Source organism: Castor canadensis, chromosome 2, assembly GCF_047511655.1.
Source record: "Castor canadensis chromosome 2, mCasCan1.hap1v2, whole genome shotgun sequence".
Lineage (NCBI taxonomy): Eukaryota > Metazoa > Chordata > Mammalia > Rodentia > Castoridae > Castor > Castor canadensis.
This window is the reverse complement of record NC_133387.1, coordinates 167,241,237-167,254,519: the sequence shown is the minus strand read 5'-3', so window position 1 is coordinate 167,254,519 and position 13,283 is coordinate 167,241,237. Positions and strand designations below refer to the sequence as shown.

The window sequence follows — 13,283 nt, the reverse complement described above, 5'->3', positions numbered from 1 at the left end:
GTTCCCTTGGAGGTGACTGCTCATAGGTTTTTGCTCATGGGTTTCTGCTCATTCCTTATGATTCTCTGTACTTGCCTGTCTTTTTCCTCAATTTTGAAGGCAGCAGTTTGCACTAAGACCTCACTTCTCTGATTGAGCTAAGAAGAGTTGCTGATTTTTTTTTTCAGATTGTTCAGCTTTTACTTGTTGGTAGGATGGAGTGGCAACTTCCAAGTTTCTTAAATGCCAGTCTGGAAACCAGATATTATGGTGTAATTTTTAAAAGAAAAAAGTTTAACCATTTCAGTACCTCTTGTAGCTTCCTACACACAAACAAGAAACATGTTTATTAAAAAAAATATTTATTAATTTTTACACCTGCTGGGTAGCACAAGACTATTAACACTATAACTCACTGAATGTACAATAAATGTTCACATTTAAATAACAGGATAGGGTCAACATTTTCAACCAATGGGTCAGCTTTAGCATCTCATCAAGTGCTTTTTAGCTCTAGATATCTTAAGAGTTTTTTGGAAGGATAATTCCAGGTCAAAAAATAATTCAAGAACATCAAAAAAAGTTTTTCCAGAAGAACAGGAATTTTACATGATGAACTGTTCATTTCTCTGGGCACAAATCAAACAATAAAAATGTAAAATCTGTATCCAACCTACTCCAAAATATTCACACTGCACTGAATGAATTCTCCAAAGTCAATGTGTCTTGGAAGAGGCCACAATATAAACATTGGCTACACATGTGTTTCCCAGTTGGGTTTTCAGAGGGATTACAATCTGCCATCTCTTCAAATACAAGTCCTTTAGAAGAACTATTCCCTTTGATGAGTGTGCACAATACCTATCTAAAAGTGATGGTGTTTGGCTGCATTGCCACCTGCATCTCTGGTTGATGATATAAGTTATTGTCTTTATTTATTCCACATAAGGACCAGGAAAAAAGAAGGAAAAAACTTGGAAGGGAAAGAGACAAAAAGGTCTTTCAACAATATTTTCCTATGTGTATTTTAAAACTTAAAATAACTGACATAACATGAACATTCTATTCATTGATAGTTTTTGATTTTAATCAATAAGGAATTCCTGAGAAGAGGAGAGATTTCTTGCTAGCCCAAATTAAAAAGAACCCAACAGAGTCAATTTAAGTTACAAAAACTAAAACTGGACCTTTGGAAGAGTTTTGTCTTTCTAATTAGACACTGGTTATTTACAGTCATTACACTGTGAAACTTTGGGATCCAGAATCTACATTTTATGACTCAGGATTAGTATTTTTGGTGGAAAATGCCAGTGTTACCTCTTTATCACCAGCAATAGAATTCATTTAATGTTTTCACACCTTTTTATTTTTATTTATTTATTTAATTTTTTTGATAGAGTCTTGCCGTGTAGCCCAGGCTGGCCTCCAAGTCACAATCCTCCTGCCTCAGCCTCTCAAGCATTGGGATTATAGACATGTGCCCCACATCCAGGTAGTTTTTTTGGAGACAACTTTCTCAAGTCACTTAGTGTCCCAAATTTCAGAGACAACTATATCAATGAGGTCTCACAAATAAAAATGCAAGATCTACATATTAATAAAATTATCTCAAAAGAACTATTTACTTTTCAGAAAGGTATCTTTATCATAAAGAAACCACTCCTTAATTCATAGAATCACTTTTTACTCAGAAAAGTAAATAAATTAGTTAACTTCATTCATTGTAATAATTATTCTATAAATGTAGGTCATAAAAAGCTATAAAATACACAGTGACTTTTGAAATGTTTTATGGGAATGTTTGGAATGCACAGTAAAAAGAAAGGAAATATTTTCCCTGCCAAATTCACAACAAACAAGATTCCCAAATAGGAACACATAGAAGACAAACTATCCTCATGGTGAATAATTTTTTCTCTCCCAAATACCAGCATAATATCCATAAGGATCAGATTCCTTCCAGATCCCTTATGTTACCCTAACATATCACAAGTGGCCCCACATACTTGCTTTTCCCCTACGTGGGAAGTTGGTCATCTTAGAAAAAGGTCCGGATAAGTTAAAATATATTGAAAGTTAAAAGTGTTTAGAAATAAGAAAGGGCACTTTTCCACCCAACTTTAAAGAATGTTCATTTTAGGACAGCATTGAAAGTACTAAAATACACTGAGTTCTGTGAGCAAGAGTTAAATGTAGGGGCTGGAGGTGGAACTCAGTAACAGAGCAGTTCCCTAGCATGCATGAAGCCCAGCTCAGCTCCATAAAAAATAACAAACAAACAAACAACAAAAGAGTTAAGAACAAGGAACTCAGTTTCTACCAGTGAATGGTAAATGGATCCTGTGAGGCAGCACAGGCTTTCAGTAATTTCTATCTGTCTGTCTGTCTCTTTCTCTCTTTAGTAATTTTTCTTGGTACCAGTACAACTACAACCAGAGACTGGGAAGCAAAGCTTCATGTAGGGGTTTAAATTCTGTGACATCAAGCAGCTTTTGTCTTTCAGGGAGTTCTACTCTTATGGAGTAACAAAGTAAGAGCTATCAGAACGTGAGGTTCTGCCTAATCTACCAATGGCCAGCATCTGTGGACAGTACTACCAACCAGCCGGCAACAATTTTCCAAAATAAAGTAAGGAAAAAGAAAAACGATGGTGGTACACGCCTATAGTCCCACTTAGGGAGACTGCAGCAGGAGGATCCCGTGATCCCAGGAGTCGGCAACCAGCCTGGGCAACACAGTGAATTCCACACTCCCTCCCCATCCCCCAAAAAAATAATAGAAAAGAAAAGATCAACAATATGAAAAATTTAGATGACAGTTTTCCTTTCAGAACACTGTCAAATTTTTGTCTCATCATTTTTATTTTTTCATCTAATAAATTCCCTTTGTTAAATTACTGAAAACTTGAACACACGACATAGAGCAGTTCTGACCTAATCCACACCCATGAAGTGCTCCTTCTGATGCCATGACTTGGATTCAGAAGCCCAGTGACCATGGACTTGGCACATCCTGTCTCCACCTTTGGTATGAACATAACGTGCCACTTAATATTTCCACAAAGGGAAAGTAAGGCTTATCAGTGTGTTTAAAAAAAAAAAACAAAAAAAAAACCTCAAGAGCAAGTCAAAGTTTCTCCATCTTGAAATGTACTTTCCCTGAAAGACCTCCATTCTGTAGCAGAACCCCAAGGGTTTGAAGAGTCAATTTGGTAAAGGCGACCTTGGCAAAATCACCCCGGCATATGTGTGTGTCAAACTGTAGTTTCCAAACTCTTGAGTGAATAATAAATCTTAAAAAAGAAGTCTGGGTGTCAGAAGCTTCGGATGTATGAATGAGAAAAGACGTGATGTGAGTGCTGGAGTAGCTCCCGGAGGACACCCTACGGCTTAGTGATATGCACTTCACTGCTTCCATTCCCGTTGGTGGTGGTTGTGATGATGTATTGTGTGGTCTGCTGTTGGCTGGTGGCCTGGGCATCCAGGGAGTCACTGTGTGTGGATGGCTGAACCTGGACTGCACCAGAAAGGCCAGCAGTTTGCTTTTCCTCCAATTCTGTCTGACTTTCTGATAACACGTAATGACCCTAGAGCAGTAAGAAAAGGATCTTTAAAATCTGGGGCCTAAAATGGAAAGCTACTGCAGCAGGGAATATGCAAAGAAATGTTATAAGGTAAGGTCTGGGGATGTAGCTCAGTGGTAGAGTGCTTGCTTAGCATGCACAGGGCTCTAGGTTCCATCCCCACCACTGCAAAAAAATAAAATAAAAATCTGTAACAAGGGCAATACAATAGCCCAGCAGTACAGGTGTGGGCAAGGTGACTTACCGGAGTAACTGCCTTCACTTGGCCAGAAGTGACAGGCGTTGCCACACCACTGTCTGTGATCACAAACTGACCTGGGGGAAGTGTCATCATTTGTATCTCAGATGCTGAAAACAGGAAATATACAAGGTTCAGTGGTCTGAGATTGTAATGTAAGTTCTAGAAACAAATGCTCCTCTATTTATATGATAGGGTTACAACCCAAAAACCCATCATAAGTTGAAAATGCAGTAAATGGAAAATGCATTTAGCTGAGCTGGCGATGTAACTCAGCAGGAGAGCGTTTGCCTGGAGGGTGTAAGGCCCTCGGGTCGATCCCAGCAGTACAAGAGAATGTGTTTAGAACACCTAACATGCCAAACGCCACAGCTCAGCCTCACACACCTTAAACATGCTCAGAACACTTAAATTAGCCTACAGTTGTGCAAAATCATAAACACAATAAAATCCTATTTTGTAATAAAGTATTGCATGGCTCATGGAAATTCGTGAATACTGTACTGAAAGTGAATACAGCTGGGCACCATGGCCTGCACATGCAGTCCCAGCTACTCAGGAGGCTGAGGCAGGAGACTCTCTTGAGCCAGAAGTTTGAGACCAGCCTGGGCAACACAGTGAGAGCCCATCTCAAAAGCAAAAAACAAAAAAATCAGACTGGATTTATGGATATGATTTTGTACCATCATAAAGTTAAAAATCCTAAATTGAACATCCTACATCAAGCTGGGCATGGTGGTGCACATCTGTAATCCCAGCACTCAGGAGGTGGAGGCAGGAGGATCACAAGTTCAAGGCCAGCCTGGGCTACATAGTGAGTTTGAGGCAAGGACCAGCTTAAAAAAAAAAAAAACCCACCTTGGATAACACCAGGACACCAGCTCACTATTTTGAAAACTATTAAATAAAGGTCAGGATTTAAAGCATTTATCCTTTTCCTGTATCTCAAGAAGTCTGGTAGTTATGGTAAAAAAATTCATAGAATTTTTCTAGTTAATTAATAAACACAAATAATAGACTAATCAAGTAATGGAGCTAAGGAATAAACATCACTAGTTCCTAAAATCACAAAAAAAGAGCCAATCAAACATATGCCTCCTGATGGAAGTATACACACCAGCGGTAAAGTAGCTTGTGGAAAAAGACTGAACCTGACCCTGATTCAATCCTCTAGATCAAATTGCCAGACTGCAGAAATTAAAAAAGACAGAAGAAAGTATGTTAAATGACATCATGAGGATACTACCAGCAAAATCTTGAATGAGAGAAGCTACAGGACAAATGACCTGGTTTCTTCAACACAGAAATAGAAACTTATGAGCCAGAGAGAGTGAACACATATTAAAAGAAATTAAAAAGAGATAGCAATGGGCTAGGCATGATGGGTTATGCCTGTAATCCCAGCTACTTGGAGGCTGAGATAGGAGGACTGAGGTTTGAACCAGCCTGGCAAAAACTTATTGAAATGTTGTCTCAACAAATAAGCCACCATGGTGGTACACACCTGTGGTTCCAGCTACTTGGGAGGTAGAAGTAGGAGGATCACTGTCTGAGAACAGCCTGGACAAAAACTGTGAGACCCCATCTGAAAAATAACTAAAGCAAAAAGGGCTGAGGGCATGGTTCAAGTGTAGAATGCTTGCCTAGCAAGTGTGAGGCCCTGAGTTCAAATTCCAGTACCAGCCAGGCACAGGTGCCTCACACCTATAACTCTAGCTACTTGGGAAGCTGAGATTCAGAGGATGGAGGCTGAAGGTCAGCCCAGGCAAACAGTTCACAAGACCCCATCTTCAATATAACCAGAGCAAAATGGGCTGGTTCAAGCATTAGAGCACCTGCTTTGCAAGCTTAAAGCCCTGAGTTCAAACCCCAGTCCTACTGGTGGGGGCAGGGGGAGGGGGCCACATTGCAATATATGGCCCTTATTTGAACCCAAGTGAACAAACCAACTATTTGAAAACATATCTTAGACAATCACAGAAATACGAATACTGACTGGATATTTGGAGTGTTATTTGAGAGTACTGGAGGATTACTGTCATTTAGTTTTACATATGATAATGTTGTGTTGTGATAATATTTTATTTTTTTGAAAATGGTCTTTGGGACTGGGTATATAGCTCCTTGGTGGAACACAAACTTAGCCTATGCATGGCCCTGGGTTTGATCCCTAACATCAAAAGGAAAAAAGTCTTTTTTTTAAAACAGATATATACGATAATATTTATGGTGAAATGTTATAATGGAGTATCATCCAGTTGGAGGATGGTAGAGAATGATGGGGTGGGGATGAGACAAGGTTGACTTCCAGCATCCAGCTGTTGAAGCTGGATGCTGGGTATGCGAGTTCTCTTTACTATTCTCTCTGCTGCTGCATAATTTTGGAATTTTTTTCCTAATAAAAAAATTTCAGTTCTAGAATCTCTTCTTCATATTAGAACACTAGCTCATACTATTATTATAATAGGTATCTTCATCATTCCCTTTTCTTTCACAGGAATTAAACTGAGTATTAATGTCAGTATATTTGCCAGTATTTTATATGTACTGGAATTTTATTAGTATTTACTAGGAGTAAGAAAGTCAGTCTTTCCTTGTCTAGAAAGTAGACTCAGCCCTTGTAACCACCAATATTGAAGTGAACAGATCAGAACAAATCTCCTAATGGAAGGAGAAAGATCAACACTCCTTCCCCCTTCTTGGCCCACAGTCCTCATACTTGCTACACCTGAGGTCTAATCCTTACCTCTATTCCAGGCCTTTCTCCATCTGCAAAGATGAATGCTCAGACTTCCCAGACTATATCCAAGGCTGTCAGCCCAACCAATATGCCTACCTACTCTGACAGTGACTGCTTCCATAGCACTAATCTCAAGGTTTTGAGATCACTCTTCATATATCTATCTCCTTCACAGATGATGGTCTTTCAGAGCTAAAGACTATCTTATCAGGAGAGGCAGCACAGTGGGGTGTTTTAGAGTGTAAGCTTTAGAGCCAGACTGCCTGGGTTCCAATCCTCTGTTGACTATCTGTGTCTCTTAGACCATTACTATGTCTAAACTACCTTATCTATAAAGTGCAAATTACAGTTATAATTATCTCATAGATTATTGTGAATACTGAATGTGATGTATGTAATTTAGAATCATTCCTGGTACATACTGAGAAATTATTATTATTATTATTGTGTGATATCACTGATAATAATGTGACTATTAATTCTTGCATACCCTGGGTCAAGTACAGTGATTGACACGTGGGCATTTAATAATAATCACGGATGGGAGGGATGAACCATTACCATCCACCTGTCCTCTATCCGTCTATTCTATGTAATCACCTCCTGTGTTTCCCCCAGCAATATACCTAATGTCTCTGAAATGTCATATTCAGATTGGCTCTCTGAGATCAAAACAGTGCTGTCAATTTTTGTCAGGAAACTCATTGAAATACATGCACCATAGAGTATCAAAAATGGCCAACTGGTACTTACTCCAAAAATCTGTTATAAAGCTGATGAAATTAAGACACATGGCTGAATATTCCCCACCCATAACCCATCCAGCACTGACCCCCTTTTTTTTTTTTTTTTTTACTCACAATAGCCCCGGAAAGAATTCCAGGCATTGGGGAGGTATGTGTGTTGCACAGAAGTGTTCTGCTGCTGCGGTGGCTGTGGCTGCTGTGGCTGCTGCAGAGCCTGCCCTTGGGTGGAAGAACCACCTTGGATGTGGGAGGGGCTGAGGCCCTGCTGTGCAGACTGGGCAGAGGGGCTCAGTGGCTGCCCAGCTACCTAGGGAGAAAGAGAATGCATGGCAAGGACATTATGAAATTCCAATAGATTTAAGACTCACAAATAACTGGAGAAAAATAAAGCAGAGTAATGCGAATTATGAGAGCAAAAATATCCCTGCTAAAGTAATAAGAATAGAGTTAATGAAAAGCAACAGGAACTCTGAAATTCTAATTTGTTTTTAAAGCATTATCTGCAAGAGTATCCAAACAATTTCAATAAAGTTGCTAGAAAGAAAAATGTATGAAAGTATAGTTGCTTACATTATGTAAGATTTAAAAAAATGAGGGATGAAATTACTTGCCTGTCACAAAGCTAACTTGGGACACAAGTGGAAACCGAACCCCAGAATCCAGTATAGAAGCTTCCTCCTGTAGTCAGCCATTCAAGCTCTCTATAATCCAGTTCTTCACTAACTTTCCAACCATCACTGTTTGTTCCTAAACAAAATAACTCACAGTTTCCTATAAATCACAATTTTCCATTTCTGTGTCTTTACTCACAATGTGAACTTATTTAGAGACTACTACCAGTCTCCAATGATCATGTCAAAACTGTACCTCTACTCAAAGACTGAATTCAAAGACCAAAATGACCTTGTTTCCCTGCTAAACATAATCTCTTTCTCCTCTGAACTCAAATACTTACCTATATATCCCAGTAACAGACCCAATCATACAAACACAGCAATACACAATACACAATAAAACCCACAAAGTCATTATTCCAAGTCCTAGAAGCACTTTAGCAATTGCATTTAGAGGCGGAAGAAAGACTGGTGTTGTTCCTAGAACATTGTATCACAAGGCTCCACAGAAGCTACTAGCTTAATGCAAGCATAGAGACAAAGGTAGGACTCATTAATTAAGGTCCAAAAATAACACCATTATCTCAATAGTTGAGGATAACGCTTTTGCTGCTATTAACTTTTATGGTCTCTGAGGCCCAGTTAACCTGGCATAGTCCACGGAGATGTGTACCTGGGATGATGACGGGGCTGTGGTGGTGGGCTCCGTGACCTGAATGTGCTGCACTTGGATGGCATGCTGTGTGTAGGTCTGAGGGTCATGCAGCTGGCCAACGTCCACAGTAGACTGCTGAGACTGGTGCGGGGAAGTGGCCTGGAGAGAGAAAAACACAGGCCCCAAACCAAATGTATATCGATTGAGGTTAAACGAAATACTTCCAAGAAAGAGTTCACTTAAAAGCAATGTCCCTTGGGATTGCAAGTTTGAGGCCAGGCTGAGCTACAAAGTAAGACTCTGTCTCTAAACAAAATAAAACAAACAAAAAAATGGGGAAATAAAGACAGAGTAAAGAATATTTAATGACAGCAATTTTTAATTTTTACAAGTTTAAAACTGTATTGATTATAATTTTTTGTGGTACTGGGATTTGAACTCAGTGCCTACATCTTGATCCACTCCACCAGTCTTTTTTTGTGATGGGTTTTCTGGAGATAGGGTCTTGTGAACTATTTGCCTGGGCTGGCTCTGAACCATGATCCACCTGATCTCTAACTCCTGAGTAGCTAGGATTACAGGCACGAGCTACCAGCACCCAGTTTGATTATAATTTTGATTTCTTTCTTTTTTTCTACTTTGGTATACTGGGATTTGAACTCAGGGGCCCACACTTGCTAGGCAAGCACTCTACCACTTGAGTCACTCTACCAGCTTGATTATACTTTTGAAACCAAATGATTTCAAAGCACTAAACTTGTTCATTCGTGTACTTCTTCACAACATAATTAAATGAAACCGTAGTTCTGGGAGGACTCCTCTTAGCTCTCTAATCAATTAGAATGAGCTACTCCTTATCTGGTAGGAGGAACATAGTTATATCTCCATACAAAAAAGGAACGGATATTCAGAGATTGAATCAACATTATCTTTACAACTTCTCACTAACAAAAGTCATTTGATGACCATGTAGGGATTTACCGGACTGGCTCATTATCAAGTAGTCAGCCAGGATGCTGAAGGACAAGGATTCAGAAGAGCCCCAAACAGAGGTGCTACTAGAACTGCCACAGCACAGGATGGCTGTGTAGGCTAGAGCCTAAAATCTCCTGACTATAACAGGCAGAAATTCACAGGCTGCCGAATCCAGAGCCCTCAGCAGCCTGGAGAGAGCGACCGGACTCTGTTTGACTAACGCCCAAGGCTCAGCACTTCCATGCAGAGGCACTTATGTGGAGCCCGGCGGCTCCAGCTCTGAGACCTGCGTGCTTTCGTTGACTCCAGTCACCATCTTGGCTGATGGGAGCACGACATTCATACAGGTAAAGAGAAATAAATGTCCCACTGTACCGGGGCCACTTGCACCACTTGAAGCTGTATATGCTGAGGCTGTTGGAGACCAGATGCAGACTGAGACACAGGTATATACTGAATCCTCTGGTAGTCCCCCTGTGGCGTCCGATAATCTGTTGTTAAGGTCTGGGACAGTTCTGTCATTGCTTGAGTTAGCAGGTCTGTTGTCTAGAAAAATCACACAAAACATTAGTTAGTGGCACCACTGTTTGGAGCTATTTCAGTGCTCTTAAATCTTATTAAAATTTACTTTGCCACACTGGCAGATTATGGAACTAAATTGGCTCTGAGTCTCTGCCCTGTAGGTTGTAGTAACATTGCAGTAAAGGAGCAGCACTGACGATCTCTGCTGTGACAGAGAGCTTTGGAAACCATCAACGAGGGGACTCAGTCCTAAGCAATGCCTTATGTAGCAAACTGAAGGAGAGGAGGTTCTATCTACAGTCAACCAAATAGCAAGCTAGTAGACATGACTTTGGTGTTTAAAGATGTGATGGACACTGAAGTGATGAGATGTTTTTCCTAGTCACACACTTACCACCACAGTCTCTCCAGTAGCACTATCCGTCGTTAAGACAGCTGAGGTGGCACTGATCACAGCTGTTGTCAGGGGCGTGTGGATGGTGTTGGGGAGCTGTGCATATTCAGGATGCTTCTTTCGAATGTGTTGGACCATCTTGGTCTGAAAAATCAAGGAAACACCAAGAACAATTACTATGGTTGAGGAGGAAGAGTGCAAGTTTAAGGTCAGTCTTCACTACATAGCAAAACCTTGTCTCAAAAGTAGTGGGTAAATATTTGGTTAAGAATAAAATATATACCTACCCTCAAGAAAAAAAATGAAAACAAAACAAAAGACAGAATAACTACTAGAATTAGTTACTCTCCATCTTTCTCACAGGCAAGTCTTCCAAAGGGTCAAGAAGGTTTTTTCGTGCCTTTAGAAAGTAAAATATCAACTGGCACAGTGTTGTGTACCCATAGTTCCAGCTACTCTGAGAGGCTGAGGCAGGAGGATCACTTGAGTTCAGGAGTGTACAGTTAGCCTGAGCAACATAGTGAAGCCCTGTCTCTTTAATTAATTAGTTAATTCATTAAAATAAAATTAAAAATCAGAGCAACACCAACTCTATGCCTGTACCTCCAAAAGCAACACAAGAGTATCAAAACAGCAAAAAAAAAAAAAAAAAAAAAACCCTCCAAAACAAAAAAAAAACCAGAAAACATCAGTAAAATAAAAACTCACATGACCCTAAACCACCAGGCAAGATTCATAAATCTCACAGTAACTCCCCTAGCCCACAAATGTCTTCAGCAATCAGTGACAATCAGTCCCCAGCAAAAATGACCTCTTTTCAAGAACTATGCAGTGTGGAGCTTATAAACTATGTGCATAGAATATTCAAGTGTGGCCGGCAGCAGTCTCAGGCTAGTAGATGGAGCTGATTCTGAGTCCTCAATATTCCCTTTCAATTCTTTGCTTGGTCCCTGCTTTTGAAGACTAGGATAAAGTCTCTTTCAGTTCCTTAATTCAGAAGCAGCCGCAGGCCATCTGGATGAGAAGCCCCCTCCTGTTAAAGCATTCCTCATGCAGAGGTTTTAATGTCAGATTTGGTCTAAAGCCAGTGACATACCTTGCTGCTGTACTGCTTGGAGCAGTGCGGGCAGCAGACAGGAGGGGTGGCGATGGTGCCAGTCAACTGGGTGTGGGTGCTTAGCATGGGGTCTGGCTCTCCAGGGCCAGCAGGACGAAGTTTCCGAATACTCGGTGGGAGCTCAGCTCCTGGGTGGTTCTTCAGAATATGGGCTTTACGCTTGCTGGCACTTTTATAAACCTGCAAGTTCAAACACTTGTCTGTGAAAGCCATATACAGTTCTGTTTTCTTGCTTACAGCAAACTAACATTTCATTCTAAGGAAATAAGAAAAAGTATTGCTATAAGCCCAAAATAAAATATATTAACTAGTAGGGTATGGTGGTGCATGCCTGTAATCCAAGCACTTAGGAGCCAGAGGCAGGAGGATCAAGAGTTTGAGGCCAGCCTGAGTTATAAAGTGAGTACAAGGCCAGCCTGGGCTATATAACAAGATCATATCTCAAAAAACTAAAGGCTGAAGATGTGGCTCAGTGGTAGAGCATGTGCCTAGCAGGTGAGAGGCCCTGGGTTCACTCCCCAGCACTGAAAAAAAAAAGATTATGTATATGCAAATATATGCACATGTATATGTTTTTAATAGACCTATTGAAGGATAATATGGATATAACAAATTAAAATAAAATAAGGACATAATGCAGATATATTCTAGGCAACTTCCTTGAATTTTCTGTGTATATCTAAGATAGTAACTATAAAAACACCCTTTACCCAAAAGTTTAAAAGGTAGCCATACAGACCCAGAAAGAAAATTGTTTTTAAGGCTAGTTTATCCTTTATTCTGTCTGTAAGAGCTTCCTTATAACATATGTAACTGACTACTAGAAGCCAAAGGATCATCCAGGTAACAAGTTCAATACCAACTAGCACCTTCACTGGGAACACTAGGTTTAAAATACATTTTTTACTTTTAAGCTGGCTTAATAGCTATATTATATACATAGACAATATTACAAAGAAACAACATACAAAATGGTATCTGTCTTTTTCACAGCTATACAAAAATGAACAATGGAATAGTACAAGTGGAGTACTCCACCACAAAATGTTTTCACATCCTACTCAATCTTCTAGAAACCCCAAATCTACCACATATTTTACAAGATGACGAATGATCTCATTTAAGAATTTAGGAATTTAAGATGAATTCATAGTCTAGGCTCCTGAAAATAAGCCTCTTCTTTTGTAATAAAAGTCACAGATGGAAGGATAATAAGAAAACAAAATCAACAGATTCTCTGGGAAAAAAATTGGTTTAAAATGAGACTGAATTTCTAGCCCTTTCTTATCTGAATGGAAAAGTACCGAGAGGCAAGGAACCATCTGCTGAGAGCAAGTGCAAGATCCTGGTACTAATCACCTGGCTCCAAGCAAGACTCCCACTGTGGCTCACCACAATGGATACTTCGCCTTTACCTTATCACAATACTGACAGAAGTAATCACGGTTGGGTTTTATGATGGGTAGGGTTAACTCCGGCACCTCTTCTATCTTCATGTCTGGATGCCTCTTTGATAAGTGATTTACCTAAAGTAAAAATAAATAAATAAATAAATAAATAAATGTGAAAAAGAGACCCCTATATAGACAGAAACAAAACAAATGCACACTAGAAGCAGAAATTCTCTGAAGCAAGGGCCAAAAACTGTAAGGCATGTTCCCAGAACTGAAATCATCACACATCGGACACCAAAGTGTCAATGGTCATTGTTAACAGGAAT

General features: G+C 39.8%; 1 protein-coding gene across 7 annotated transcripts in view; it reads right to left on the bottom strand.

Annotated features, from left to right (window-relative positions):
* Window positions 1–324: 324 nt before the first annotated feature.
* Prdm10 (PR/SET domain 10) overlaps window positions 325–13,283 on the bottom strand; it is a 91,811-nt gene continuing 78,852 nt past the window's right edge. For 6 of the 7 annotated variants that reach the window (XM_074066334.1, XM_020166971.2, XM_074066335.1 and 3 more), the window contains 8 exons: window positions 12,979–13,089; window positions 11,543–11,743; window positions 10,447–10,590; window positions 9,906–10,076; window positions 8,574–8,714; window positions 7,401–7,593; window positions 3,807–3,910; window positions 325–3,565 (listed from right to left, as the gene is read on the bottom strand). In XM_074066334.1, coding sequence (XP_073922435.1) covers window positions 3,362–3,565; window positions 3,807–3,910; window positions 7,401–7,593; window positions 8,574–8,714; window positions 9,906–10,076; window positions 10,447–10,590; window positions 11,543–11,743; window positions 12,979–13,089 — 1,269 coding nt within the window. In that variant the 3' untranslated portion in view covers window positions 325–3,361. Of the gene's footprint in view, window positions 3,566–3,806; window positions 3,911–7,400; window positions 7,594–7,893; window positions 8,034–8,573; window positions 8,715–9,905; window positions 10,077–10,446; window positions 10,591–11,542; window positions 11,744–12,978; window positions 13,090–13,283 lie in introns of those variants that run through there. The other variant, XR_012445540.1, reaches the window with a different exon arrangement.